We start from the raw sequence: 15,812 nt of genomic DNA, 5'->3' as shown, positions 1-15,812 counted from the left end.
TTTTTTTTCGGGACTACACTGCAATAAAACAAGCAATTTAACATAACCGTGAGTTTAATCTTTCAAAAATATATACCACAATCTTATAACAATATACATATCTATTACAAGTCATATTATGTACATTCTAACATAGTGAGGGACAACTTCCCTTAGCTAAATTATTAAATATTACAAAGTCATACAGCTAGGTATGTTTAAATAAATTATATGCATCGACTCAATCAAATACTGAATTTTTTATTTTACATAGTTTTTCTGCAACATACTTTAAAAGCTGATAGTTCATATAAAGCAGTACTAATATTCGTTTAAACTTTGCTGCTTATTTTCATAAAATAAATACTACTGCCCACAGTTTGCATGATAAATCTTTAACATCATTCAACTATTAAAGAACAGTTATTAACAAAGGACAAAACATCATCAATGCTATAAATAATAGTGATGTGTTCAAGTTATTTTAAAAATAATTCATGTTACGCATTTAAATGAGGGACATAATAAACACATGATTGGCTATGAACTATGTATAGCTGTAGCCAAGAGCGATAAATATACTAGTAGAGATCAAGTGAATTAGCAAAATCGTTAACAGACATTTGTGTGATTTATCAAATTATTTACAACATTATCAAATCTCTCCATAACACAATCTTAATTAAAAATGCAATCCAATACAGTTTAATCTTTTGTACGACATTTTCAACATTATTGCTGCACACTATTGACAATCATAACAGCGACCTTACGTCACTAGCAAGAAGAACCTATGCAATCAGTCAAGCGTCAGGGACTTTGATGGTGCAACCATCGAACTAAGCAAATATAAGGCAATGGACAGAAACACTTCAGGGCTTATTATACAGCCTTCTATAGTTCACTCCGCTGTCGCAGAATTCGTTCATGATTATTCTGCATAGGAACAAATGGAAGACGACAATTAGAACTAAAATGGATATCCAGAATAATGGATTGAGACCACCTAAGCTGTGGCCATGTTTGTGCATGGCTATGACATGGTGTTCATGCGCTGGGGCCTCAACTACTTCTCTCACGTGAATGGTATGCCTCAATTCTTCCATGTGCTGTTTGTCAGCTGTGACATACAATATAGCTGTGAGGGGTTCAGTTAATTTTACAGGGAAATATTTTCTGTAAGGCCCAAGTTGCACTGGCGAGTCTAAGCAGCCAGCATCACAGGCGTAGTACGTTTTATCTGAGCGATCCAGAGCCACAAAGATAGCAGCTTTGTTATCTTCCTGCACAATAACACTGATATTCACGTGAGTCATATTGCCATAGTTAAGGCGGCGGAAAAGGAAGTCTCTGTGCAGTTTGGATGGGTGTATGTTGTATTCTAGATGTTGATTGCTGAAACGTAAACTGCCAAAACTTAAAATCATCGCTTGGTTGACACCACTAGCGCCTGCATTCATGAGTTTATAACAGCCATGCTTTTCTAAAGTCAGTAGCCATACACTTGCAACAGCATTTAGATTAGCTAAGGAATTCAAAAGTTTCCAGAGATTTAATGCATCTAGTGTTGAGTGCCCTCCGTAACACCCTTCAGCATAAGTCAGTGTCCTGAGAATATCTGATCTGGTCTGTGATTTAATATGTTCTTCGTGTTCTAAGCTTCGGACTTGAGACAGAATCGCATATATCGTAGCATTTATCCTGTCTCCATTGATGATACCTTCAGCTTTTGAATCTGAAATATAAAAGCCTGTGTACCAGAGATTTTGCCATACCCTGGCATGATTTTCTTTTAGTTTTCTGACAGCAGCTGTATCTGTTGTTAATGCTATGACCTTTTCCATCTCATCAATTGCCTTCTTTTCCACAATATCTTTTTGTTTTGCATAGTCTGCTTTCTTTATAGGATTGCTGTATTGAACTGTTGTGAATATCAAAATATCTAAAGCATCACGGCCATCAACTTGAATACTGTTCCCCATTTTCCTTGATACAACCGCGACAGCAATCACATTATCACTGTCCGGTATTGTTATCATTCCTGTTACAACTTCATATTCCTTCGTATCTACCCCTTGGTGCAACTTCACCGTCTGTTTCACTGAAGTTGGCCAGTCCGAGACTCTGGGGGTAGTCAATCGCAAAGTTTTACCAGCATTGGTTGGGTTGTTGACGAGAATCTCTTGAACAAACAAGGATGGTATAGTCCTGTGAGTGTAGTACTGGTATGTAATGTGCAAGCCTGTGTTGCTGCATTGGAATCTGTGTATTATGCCTCTTTTGTACTCGGCTACAGTGAATTCTTTCATTTCATAGTCATCAATAATGTAAAGTGGATGGTAGTACACAGGCAGAGATAAGGTCCGCCCATGTTTGATGTTGAGATGTGAGTCATGCTCCAAGGCAAGGCCAATGTATCCATTTCCAACATAAGGCACATAGTTGTGGCTGAGCGTCGACATTGTGGCCGTCGTCTCCTGCCTCAAGTAGGCGTCGTAGTCATTCAGAGCATCTTTGAAAGGGTTTAGGAAGTTTCTTTGACATACATTTTGATGGCTAGCATCACTTTCGGAGCCGAAAAACCAGTTCAATAAGCCGGGGCCTAGATATAGAATGAAGAAGATGCAAAATAGGACTAATATAACCAATTTTTTCCTTGTCATGGGCCCATCCGTGATCCGGTTGAGGCGCCGCGCGAACTCCCCGGCTCTGCGACCCATATCGTTGAATTCTCCTCCGACTCTATCCATCTCAGTCACTTTAAATAGTCAACGTAGGCACACAGTTACACCAATCTAAGTGGGACCAATTATTATTGTCATCGTAACCAACAACAAACAGTAAATTTATTGTTTGATAACACAACAAATTCGAGTCTCACTAGCCGCTTCTGATAACACTTCATGCAGGTTATATTTCACTAGCCTGTAGTAATTCTTCTATATTTATACAATTCCTCTAGAATAACTGAACTAGTCTCTAGAAATTGGAAACAAAATTATTTGCATGGAACAATCTTGAAACGAAAAGAAGTAAAATCGAGGTTTGTTGAACGACGAGAGAAGAAACGTCATGTGTTTGTCACATGCAGTGTTGCCAGTCGGGTCTAGTCAGAAATTACCAGAAATATAAAAAAAAGTAACCTTTTTGAATAAAAAGTAACCTTCATACGGGGGGGGGGGGGGGGGTGCGGAGCGATGATTGTGTAAGGTTGTTCATGGATGGAAAATGAATACAATTGATCATCTAAATTCGAAAAGTGACCAGTCGTATAAAAACGTTTCATGGATTTGCGTTTTATTATCGAAAAACATTCGCTAAAACTCTTTTTTTTTAACAAATAATAAATCAAATTCAAGTTTAAATGCACTTTATGACATAATTTTTAAATTGTCACTATTTATATTTTTTACTGAATAACCTGTAAAGTTAATGATATGAACCTCCTCTGTTGCAAATTGTCTATGGTACTTTAAGAATGATACAAGTGACATCTTTGTGGAAAATATCTTGATCTTAAAATAACAGAAATGTAGCTCATTTATTAAGTTGAATAAAGCCTAGTTTCTGAAGGCCGTATCATTTCATCTGTAACAATTTATTCAACTTAATTGTGACAATGTCTCATAACGAAACTGTGTCGTCGAGTTCCATCACGAGAGGTTCTCGTTATCTAAATCCGGAAAAATTTTCAACGGATCCAAGTACGCCCGGTGCAGAGCTCCAATGGAGTCATTGGCTGCATACATTCCAAAACTTCATATCAGAAGAGATAAGTAATGCTAGTCCTGACTTAAAATTAAAGCTACTTATCAACTATTTGGCGCCTGGAGTCTTTACTATAATAAAAGGATGTGCCAGTTATGACGAAGCAATAGAATTACTTAAAAAATCATACGAGAAACCTCGGAATCGTATTCTGGCTCGGCACATCCTCTCAACAAGACAGCAAAAGCCTGAGGAATCTATACGTGATTATGTTCGTGCCTTGAAACTGTTAGCCCAAGATTGTGATTTTCACGCTGTGACTGCCGAACAAAATCAAAACGATTTCATGTGTATTGCATTCATATCGGGTATCAACTCTCAAAGAATCCGTCAAAGACTGTTGGAAAATTTGACATTGTCATTCGATGACGCACAGAACCAGGCACTGACACTTGAAACCGCCGAAAAAAGTTTGCACTCTTTCTCAATTTCATCTAATCCGACCTCATTGCTGAACGCTATACCGGTTCAACCAGAACAAAAAAAGGAGGTCGATGATAATTTAGCCGCTGTTAATTTCGGTCATAAAAAACGTCGATGTTTTTTTTGCGGTGGTAATGTACATCAACGTATAAAGTGTCCTGCGTTTCATTCGCAATGCCAATTATGCTCCAAGAAAGGACATTTTGCAAATGTATGTCGGAGCAGTGGTGGAACGAGTCCTAAAATGAATGCTGTAACTCAAGATACACCTACGGAGGCAGCGTCGGTAATTGCAGCCGCTCCAGGAAGTCTGCGAAAAGCGACTATCCCCATAACTATTAACGACTACCTTGCAGACGCACTCGTTGACACAGGAAGTTCAGTAAGCTTTATTGACAAAGGTTTGGCTGAAACATTAAAACTAAAGAAGAAACGTTGCAGTCAGTCTATTACACTAGCATCGCTAAGCCATACCTCTATCGTAGAAGGTTCGTGTTCCGTAACTTTAAAGATCGATAAACATATCTACCCGAAACGGAATTTGCTGATTGTAAACAACTTGTGTGCAGACGTCATAATTGGGCATGATATACTAAAAACACATTCTTCGCTCATTTTGAACTTCGGTGGTGAGGACGAGCCCCTCAGCGTCTGTAACGTAATGGAAGCCTCGGTTCCTCCTGCTTCAATTTTCACAAATCTCACTCCTTCTATTAAGCCCATTGCTATCAAGTCCAGGAGGCACAACGATGAAGACGAAGCCTTTATCAAATTAGAGGTGAACAAACTACTTGAAGATGGCGTCATAAAGCCAAGTGTGTCTCCCTGGAGAGCACAAGTTCTCGTCGCTGGAGGAGGCAACCACAGAAAGCGACTTGTTATTGATTACTCAAGAACTATCAATATTTTTACCGAACTGGACGCCTATCCCTTGCCAAAAATAAATTCAATAATTTCAAAAGTTTCCAAATTCAACTTTTTTAGTCAAATCGATTTGAAAAGCGCTTATCATCAAGTGCCCATACTGAAAAAAGAACAGAAGTTTACTGCCTTCGAAGCATGTGGAAAACTGTACGAATTTACTCGAATCCCATTTGGCGTTACTAACGGCGTAGCCGCTTTCCAGCGAACACTAGAATTCATCATAGAAAAGGAAAATTTAGTTGGAACCTATGCTTATCTCGATGATGTGACTATCTGTGGCGTGACTAAGGCCGAACACGATAAAAACCTTAATGCCTTTCTACAGGCGGCTGAAAAATATAGACTTACATTGAATAAAGAAAAGTGCACCTTTTGTTCGGAAACCATTAATCTTTTGGGTCACACCATCACCAATCAGACAATCAAACCTGACAAATCAAGAATACAACCTTTACTCGATCTTCCTGAGCCTAAAGATTCAATGTCACTCAAAAGGGTTTTAGGATTATTTGCACATTATAGCCCATGGGTAAGAAACTTTTCTCATAAATTGAGGCCATTGATAGATAGTACCGAATTTCCTCTTTCTAATGAAGCATTATCAAGCTTTAACAATTTAAAGACTGAGCTCGCTAACGCTAGTTTACATGCAATTGATCTAAAAGCTACTTTCACTGTCGAAACGGATGCATCAGAATATGCGATTGGAGCCATTTTATCACAGGACGAACGACCTGTAGCTTACTTTTCTCGTTCATTATCTCCACCTGAGAGACGCCACTCTTCAATAGAAAAGGAGGCCTGTGCCATCGTTGAAGCACTTCGCAAGTGGCGCCACTTCCTTTTAGGAAGGCATTTTATTTTAATCACTGACCAGCAGTCAGTAGCATTTATGTTGCAAGCTCACCATTCAAGCAAAATTAAGAATGAAAAGGTAGAGCGTTGGAGACTCGAGCTATCAGCATACAAATATGATGTTATATATAGACCGGGGAAGGAGAATTTGGCCGCTGATGCACTGTCTCGCGTTTGTGCTCAGATACACACCAACGTCACAAATAAACTAATTGAGTTGCACAACGCTCTTGGACACCCTGGTATTACTCGTATGACTCATTGGATCAGAACTAAAAATTTGCCATACTCTGTCACTGATATAAAAGCGATTACTTCTGCTTGCAGAATTTGTGCTGAAATCAAACCACGATTTCACAAAACTCAAGGAAAGCTTATTAAGGCGATAGCTCCTTTTGAACGACTAAGCATTGATTTCAAGGGCCCATTACCTTCAAAGAGCAAGAATAAATACATCCTCACTATTATCGATGAATTCTCTAGATTTCCATTCGCATATCCTTGTCAAGATTTATCTGCAGACACTGTAATCAGATGCCTTAAAGATATTTTTTTTATGTTCGGCACTCCTCTCTTTGTCCATTCTGATAGAGGCTCTGCTTTTGTGTCAGAACGAGTGCAGCAGTTCTTGCTTTCTTTAAACGTGGCAAGTAGCCGGACTACTCCATATAATCCACAAGGTAATGGACAAGTTGAACGTTTAAACGGGACATTGTGGAGGACAGTGCAACTTTTCCTAAAATCTAAGGGCCTGGAAGTGACGGATTGGGAACAAGTGCTATCCGAATCTTTACATTCTATACGTTCTTTACTTTGCACGGCCACAAATTGCACTCCTCACGAACGTTTGTTTTTCCACCCTCGACGAACAATGAATGGGCAGTCGATACCATCATGGTTATCGTCTTCTGGAACCGCTCTCATGAAAAGGAATGTTCGTGCTTCAAAGTACGACCCCTTAGTGGAAGAGGTCGAACTTTTACAAACAAATCCATCATATTCGTATATAAGATTACAAGATGGTAGAGAGACCACCGTTTCAAACAGACATTTGGCTCCTTTACCGGATGGAGAGGATGATTCCTGTCAAGAAGAGCCATCAGACTTAGATGAAATGGTTCAGGAATCTGAATCTGTTCAGCAGCCTGAACTTGGTCAAGAAACTGGTGTTGCTGAAGAGCCAGAGGCAAACCTAAGCCGGCGTTCCCACAGGGCTCGCAGAAGACCAGGCTATCTAGAAGATTTCGTTTGTGATAATGACTAAAGTGTACCTGGACATTGAAATATAGCGAGGGAGAATGATATGAACCTCCTCTGTTGCAAATTGTCTATGGTACTTTAAGAATGATACAAGTGACATCTTTGTGGAAAATATCTTGATCTTAAAATAACAGAAATGTAGCTCATTTATTAAGTTGAATAAAGCCTAGTTTCTGAAGGCCGTATCATTTCATCTGTAACAGTTAATTCTACAATTTCTGAAAAATCACCTAAAAGTAACCTTTTCATTAGTGTAACCTAAAAGTAACCACAGCAGTTCAAAAGTAAACAAAAGTAACCTTCTGGCAACACTGGTCACATGAACGTCAAATTGAATGAATGGTAATGTCCACAGATATGGATTAGAGTAGATACAGCAAGTTGATCGTCAAAGCGTGCCATTCCGATATGTCCAAATGGACATACATGGTCGAGTGATGTTCATGTACTTAATCCGATTACAACAATCGGTTACGATGATTTTACGAGGACAGTAGTACGAACACGGTAGAAAGAAGAAATTATTTACGGATTGAGAATTGTAATTAACAGCACAAGTAACAAATAATTAATTAGAATAAAGTAGCAGTAGAAGAAGTATAAAGTAGCATTGTTTTTAATACATATCCTGCGATGTACTCTTAAGAGTTAAAACCATGGTCTCTGTATGTGTGGTGCACTCATACCGATCCCAAGGAACCGTACTTACTCATAACAATAAGACACACACTGATGCATGTATTCATGCACTTGACAAATTTATGTCTTGAAACGCTGGTAGGGTAAAAAAAATAACGAGATTTGACGATTTGTAAGAATTAATTTATTTTAAAAAGGTAAATAAAGATGTTTTTGGTTTTGTATTTAAGAAATTATCAGTTTTATCGGAATTAATTAATTTTCGAATCGAGTCACACGATATCATTCGATGACTTTGCAAATGCAGTACGATGATACGATTACTTTTACGTTGCGGCAATCACTAAAATTCGCTAAAATGACACTAATGACGTTTAAAAAGTGGCACGCTCGGCTTCATACAATTTTTGACACATGCTGCATCTATCCATATCTGTGGTAATGTCCCTCTAATCCATATCTGTGGTAATCATGAAGCTACAGATAAAAATGGAGGCCAGACTCCCAATACCTACTTGAAGCACAAACTAAGTATCAGTATCTCGCTCTCTGTGGGCAGACTTGCTCTTTCTAAATTAACAAAAAATATAAAATTGCTCAAATTCAATGAAACCAATGTAAAATCTTTATTTCTTGACATAGGTATCATTAAAAAAGATAAGTGTAGTTACTGGTAAAACGTTTTAGGAAGAAATTACTGTAAAAAATGTGAAAAATGTTTACAATGATCCAATGTCGGAAATCACGAAATAAACACTTACGCGTGGAATCTTATGTCACTTCCAGGACAGCACGTACTACCGCAACCACGCACTACAAAATTTTGCACCAATTCTTGTGATAAAACAATGATTATTTCCTGTAAACAATCTCAAACGAAATTAACTGCTTAATAAACAAAATAGTAAACAACCGCCATGATGGGCCGGATTGGGCCGATGTTGCCACATGGTACCGATTACCCAGGAATTGGGATTGTAATTCCCTGATTCGCCAACACATTAAGCCTAAATGGCCGACAATTTTGTAATTTTTTATTTAACTAGGTAATCTTAGTTTCAAATATTAATTATTTATTTGTTTAACTTCTAATTTGGTTAGTGAATTGGCTATTGCCCTCCATTTTTATCTTTAGCTTCATGATTACCACCATGAAGCTAAAGATAAAAATGGAGGGCAGAGTTGGAACAAAAACTTGAGTCAAATACCTACTTATATCTATCTCGCTCTCTGCGGCCCTACCTCTCTTTTTAGTGTGAACTGTAGTATTGCTATCTTCTGATTTAAATCTCCTTGTAAATTCTTCGAAATAGCCAATTCACTAACCAAATCAGAAGTTAAACAAATAAATAATTAATATTTGAAACTAAGATTACCTAGTTAAATAAAAAATCACAAAATTGTCGGCCATTTAGGCTTAATGTGTTGGCGAATCAGGGAATTACAATCCCAATTCCTGGGTAATCGGTACCATGTGGCAACATCGGCCCAATCCGGCCCATCATGGCGGTTGTTTACTATTTTGTTTATTAAGCAGTTAATTTCTTTTTAGATTGTTTACAGGAAATAATCATTGTTTTATCACAAGAATTGGTGCAAAATTTTGTAGTGCGTGGTTGCGGTAGTACGTGCTGTCCTGGAAGTGACATAAGATTCCACGCGTAAGTGTTTATTTCGTGATTTCCGACATTGGATCATTGTAAACATTTTTCACATTTTTTACAGTAATTTCTTCCTAAAACGTTTTACCAGTAATTACACTTATCATTTTTAATGATACCTATGTCAAGAAATAAAGATTTTACATTGATTTCATTGAATTTGAGCAATTTTATATTTTTTGTTTATTTAGAAAGAGCGAGTCTGCCCACAGAGAACGAGATAGTGATACTTAGTTTGTGCTTCAAGTAGGTATTCGGAGTGTGGCCTCCATTTTTATCTGTAGCTTCATGGTGGTAATGTCATTACGAACGAATGATGCTAACTCATTCACCCATCGAGCATAATCACAGATATGGATAGATGCAGCATGTGTCAAAAATTGTATGAAGCCTCAGACTAAGGATAATTAAGAAGCCGAGCGTGCCACTTTTTAAACGTCATTAGTGTCATTTTAGCGAATTTTAGTGATTGCCGCAACGTAAAAGTAATCGTATCATCGTACTGCATTTGCTAAGTCATCGAATGATATCGTGTGACTCGATTCGAAAATTAATTAATTTCGATAAAACTGATAATTTGTTAAATACAAAACCAAAAACATCTTTATATACCTTTTTAAAATAAATTAATTCTTACAAATCGTCAAATCTCGTTATTTTTTTTACCCTACCAGCGTTTCAAGACATAAATTTGTCAAGTGCATGAATACATGCATCAGTGTGTGTCTTATTGTTATGAGTAAGTACGGTTCCTTGGGATCGGTATGAGTGCACCACACATACAGAGACCATGGTTTTAACTCTTAAGAGTACATCGCAGGATATGTATTAAAAACAATGCTACTTTATACTTCTTCTACTGCTACTTTATTCTAATTAATTATTTGTTACTTGTGCTGTTAATTACAATTCTCAATCCGTAAATAATTTCTTCTTTCTACCGTGTTCGTACTACTGTCCTCGTAAAATCATCGAAACCGATTGTTGTAATCGGATTACATGAACATCACTCGACCATGTATGTCCATTTGGACATATCGGAATGGCACGCTTTGACGATCAACTTGCTGTATCTACATGCTCTTTGGTATCTACCAAAGAGCATAAAAGAGTAAGAGACGGCACTCCATAGATATTTTTTGAGCTCACGCACACATATGCATTTTAGAGAACGACCCGCAAATCTTTACCAACCGCACAAACTACAGGCGGAGCTACCAACATAATGCCTTATTTTCTGACAGTATTAGTGACGTTCGTAATAACTTATCGATTATCGATACTTTGCTAGGGTTGTAATTGCATATCGATATCTAGTATAGGAACCTTCAATATTTTAATGATTACTATTTTTATTTTATATTATGTGTAAGTAAAACGAAGTTTTGTAACGTAAATTATTTATTTCGAAATAAAATAGGTATATTACAATAAGTATTGAACATGACATAGCAGTTGTAGGCATGAGGAATTATTGAAAATTATAACAAAGTACAGAAATGATAATTTTGTAAACTTTTATTTTCACAACTTTTTCTAATAAAAAATAGGATTTTTATTTATAAACATCTTTAATTTTCTTATCAGCTGATCGAACCTCAGCCCTAAGATTACTTTTCAATGCTTTGTTGCTGTGCTTTTTTACTTTTGTCAGCAAAATTGTTTTCACTTTTTATGAAGCTGTCATTAATGATTTTACAACTTTTTCTTAGAAAAAGGTAACTTAATATTTTAAACATCTTATCATAAATTTCTTTATTATGTTGTTGACATTTAAACCAACTAAAATTACAATTTGTACTCAACATTAAGAAAATGAATTTTCCAACATTTTCCATATATATCTGGTCGGCAATATGGTCATGATAAAATTGTTTAGCTTCATTTACGGTGGTACATAATTGAATTGTTGGATAAACGAGACTTTTTTTATCATGCCACCATTCGCGAAGAGATATATATGCATACAAATCATTGTCAACAGGAGTTTTCACGCTCAAACACTCTTCACAAATTAAACAAGAACTGTTCTGTAATAGTTTGGCAGCTAAATACCCGCTTACATATACTACTGGTTGGTTTTCAAGGCTACACAAATTTTCAATGGGCTGTTCTAAGTTTTCAGGGTCCGGGATAGACAACACAGGATAAAATTCAGTGTCTGTGGAATCTTGAACATTAATTTTTATTTCTGTTGTTTTTAAATTAGTTTTTAAAATGTCTTTATATTCCAGCATATGTTTATTGTTGTCTGCTTCACAATTAGCACTTCTGCTATGAGGCACTTTCAGCCCAGTAACCATGCTTGTTTTAAGCGCTGCAGTAAAGTGCGTGATAGTGGGATTTCTATTGGTTACACTGTGTTGCCTAATGATTCCAAATAAGTTTTCCAGAGAGTCTTGGTTAAACTGTCTAAGGTTCATATATTTAAACCCTTCATTCTTTAACTTTTCCCAAATATCGTTTAAGGATTTGATAGATATTTGATATCCCTTTACGCATTTAACATTTTTTAGTATCGTGTTTTCTGCTGTTATAAATTTTATGGTTTTTAACTTATCAGTATAAAAGGTCCAAGACTCAATGTGATTACTTGATGTGGAAACATTTTCCCGGATCCCTTTCTTTACGTCATTTAAAGATGATGGACCATTTGTACAATCAAATAGTTTATCTAACTGTTCAATCACAAATGCTGTATCATTGCAATCAGAAACTTCTTTCCATGCCATCATTTTTAAAATAGCTGCCACGGTATTACTCAGAGCATGCGCAGCATACTTCACCCTCATCTTAGTTTTGAATGTTGGATTTACAATGGTACTATTCAGTTTTTTAAAATTTAAAAAATTTCTGTTGTGTTCTTCTGCAACTACCAAATGCCTCCATTGTGCAATTTTTCCATCGAAAGACATATTTCCACTTTTAAAGAAATTGTTTCGTAATGATTTGAACAAGTGAGGGATGTCATAGATTATAAAAATTTTGTCATTATTTACAGAGAAAAAGTTGCTATCTATGCCTTGTCCACAGTTTCTTTTTAACATGTTAAGAGCTCCTATATTTGTAGATCCCTGATCACAAACTGTTGTTAGAACCATAAATCCGATTTCTTTTAATTTTTTGATGATGTCCGATATAATTTTTGCCAGTTTTGCTGTTGATATTGTGCCTTCCACAAAATAGTGCGCAATATATTGCTTGTATTTATGTTTAGCACCCTGTATCATAAACACTAACGCATGGTCTGCAATTTTCTTTTCTCGTCCCATGTTCTCGCCCTCTCCATAATCCACGTAGCCATCCACTTTATCAGCAATTTCGTTATAAATTATCCGTTTCTTTAACGCCATCTCGTCAAATATTAACGAGCAATATTTATTTTCCTTTGGCATACTTGATGCTTTTGCCTCTAACATATCAATTATATTTTTATTTATACCAGGCTCCATTGGTATATTTTTTAAAATCCTTTGGAGCGTTTTAGTGCTTGGTAGCGTAAACAGCTTTTGCATATAGCGGTATGCTTTAGGGGACCGTTTAAATATAGCCAAAGCATATATTTTGTTGGCTAAAGTCCACCTTTTTCCTTGTGACTTTTTTTTGTTATTCTGCACTACATCCTTTACTAACGATGTCAGCACTTCCGAATCTAACTTGTCTAAATTCACTCTTGACTTCGCTATATTCCTTATTGTTTTTTTTGCATTTTGTAACTGTCGCCAAAGCCTCTTCTCTTTAATTGTAAATGTTGATGAAGTGTCTGTAATAAAAACATTTCCATTAGTAAAAAAAACAACATTAAAGCAAATTGAATTGAATATTGGTTAATTAATCAGCAATTTTACTTAGTTTTTTAAATTAGGTATGTTTTATCTTACCTTTCATTTCAATGTTTTTCTTAGGTCTTTTATAACTGTGGACTAATATTTCTGCCTGTGCATCTTGATGGCAAATGTTTTTATCATCTGAAATATTATAAATATGCAAATTAGTTTAAAATTTATTTTGTTGTTTTATGAAACATATTATTTCCAAATCAATCAATCATTATCAAGTTTTAAAAAAATGCAAAGACAGGATAATGATAGCTCTTCTCATAAAATATGAAGCGTGGGCCCACCTTCAATAACAATGACATAATATTAAATTAAATGCATTTAGAGGTTTTAATGTTCTGCATTCTGGATGCGGTCTGCGGGTATGTCAAGACAATCTGTAAGTGGTCGTGATAAGGCAATCAGTCACGTGTGCTTTGCGTTCTTTGTTCGTATCCGCACGGTCAAATCGCATTAATATAAAATGTACAGAAACCTAGAATGTTGTACATATAAGTTCATTTTGACCTGACTGCAGACTGCAGAACGCATCCAGGGTGGCATTCTTTAGTTTGAGGGAAGGCATATTTTAGAAGGTAAATAATTAGTTTGTACACTTACCATGAGTAATGGGTTTATAGGTCATATGTTCTGGTGCATTGGAAGTAGAAGGAAGAGGTTCAAAAGTTGTTTTCGCAGAAATACCAGAATCTGGTATATCCACAGCTCCCAAACATGTTGAATTTAGTTGTTTGGTTGTAGTTGTAAGGGGAACTGAAAGCAGATAATGAAATGTGAATTGGGTAATAAAATGTCATGTTCTTACCCAACTTTAGGGTACAATCAGTCTAGTACATGTCTTGCTCACATTAAAAATTACTAGCTTATAAATATTATTAAACTAGCTGACCTGGCTAATTAATGTAGATTGCCTAAAATTTTTCAAATTGGTCCGGTACTTTTTTTGAAGAATTTGTATTACACAAATTACTAAAGTCCCTCTAACCCAACACACATTCTAAGCTAAATTGTGTTACGAGTGGGTTTACTACAATATTCAAGCTGTGGGGTTCTAACCCGCACTTTAGGCTATCTTGGCTTCGAGTTACGGAGCCGATCAAATACAAACAAACAATTAAATATTTCCTTTTTATATTATTAGTATAATTTTAGATAAACATACCTCGTTCAACTGGATTTGACTTCTTTGGAATGCAATATGAATGATCATAAAGAACTGTAACAAAGTATAGATATAATTAATAATTGAAATTATATATTATTTATTGATAAGCATACAACACATGTTTGTGGTTACAAAGAAAGAACCTTGTTAAATTGCATTCGGTTGGTTTGTTTTGGAAACCAAAGAAAATTAATTAAGACATCTAAATAATTCAGAAAAATTGATAGATAGTAAATTAAATTTAAAAAAAATAATTGAAGTCATCATCATACCTGTCTTGAGGTTTTCTTTATTGGAGTCTTTTACATGAAGAGGAAACTCTGTCAAAACTTCATCTGGCAAGATGGGATTGCTCAATTCCAGTGTTGGAATAGCTGAGTTCTTCAGCCGAGTTCCTTTGGCATTGAAGGATTCAGGAGTGAAGTGCCCACCACAAACAAACTTCAGTTGGTGTAACTTTTCAATAGGTACATATCGCACACCTAGATCTAAACTGAGACAACTCAAAAATTGCCAATTTTGACTTATGCTTGTATTCAAATACTCGGTTATCATACGCATCTTTCCAACATAACAGGTTTAATAAAGCCTTGATCCATTTGCCGCTAGATGGCGATAACTTACTTTTGTTGAATCAACACTTGTCAACCCCTTCCACCTAAACAAGCGTTTTGTCAGTTGACCTTCGCTAGTATCAGAGAGTGCACGTATTAAAATAAACGAAAACGCGGATATTTAGATTTGTTACAGTTAAGCAGAAAATATATAATGAGTTAATTTGAGTAGTAACAGTATTGATGAATTGTTCTGCAATAGTCAACCAGATCATTTTGACTTGTTCCAGTTTTGTTTGATAAAGTAACTTATATTTTGTTACTATTTTGAGTTGAGTTACTTTTGATGAATCAACTTGTGAATTTCTAGTTGGCGTAGTTTTGTTGGAACAAATTTCAATTCAATGTTTTTCTATACAGAACGCGTAGTTTTGCATGTTTCACCTAAAATCAGGTACAGTATGATAATCCCTGTTTCTAAATAAAGTTAGTTTTATTCAAACTGTTCAACTGTTGTGTTTGAGAAGAATGTTTTGAGTTAACTTACTATTGTTGGATAAGTAAAAATTACAGTGGATATTTTTTTTATTTTCCGAAAAAAATATTCTAGGTCGTTTTCTTTTAAATATTTTGAGAGAACAGTGTAAAGATAGTTAAAATGGCAATGTACAGACGACGGCACTTCAAGTTAAACACTGTAGTAACTAATGTAGTTGTAATACAAGTGTATAGTCTGATATGCTGT

General features: G+C 35.8%; 1 protein-coding gene and 1 long non-coding RNA gene across 2 annotated transcripts; both read right to left on the bottom strand.

Moving 5' to 3' along the window:
* Positions 1-36: 36 nt before the first annotated feature.
* Positions 37-3,061, bottom strand: LOC135082088 (uncharacterized protein KIAA2013 homolog). The gene has a single exon (XM_063976847.1). It carries the CDS (start codon positions 2,727-2,729, stop codon positions 852-854), a length of 1,878 nt encoding a protein of 625 aa, XP_063832917.1. The 5' UTR covers positions 2,730-3,061; the 3' UTR covers positions 37-851.
* An 8,185-nt stretch (positions 3,062-11,246) lies between these two features.
* Positions 11,247-14,615, bottom strand: LOC135082130 (uncharacterized). The gene is made up of 4 exons (XR_010259354.1): positions 14,511-14,615; positions 13,949-14,101; positions 13,391-13,477; positions 11,247-13,272 (listed from the first exon to the last, which is right to left on the bottom strand). It is a non-coding gene; the product is annotated as an uncharacterized LOC135082130 (long non-coding RNA).
* Between the last annotated feature and the right edge of the window lie 1,197 nt (positions 14,616-15,812).

This window comes from Ostrinia nubilalis, chromosome 21 (assembly GCF_963855985.1).
Source record: "Ostrinia nubilalis chromosome 21, ilOstNubi1.1, whole genome shotgun sequence".
In the NCBI taxonomy this organism is placed as follows: Eukaryota; Metazoa; Arthropoda; class Insecta; order Lepidoptera; family Crambidae; genus Ostrinia; species Ostrinia nubilalis.
The sequence above is the reverse complement of the archived record's forward strand: the minus strand, read 5'-3'. Positions and strand labels throughout refer to the sequence as shown.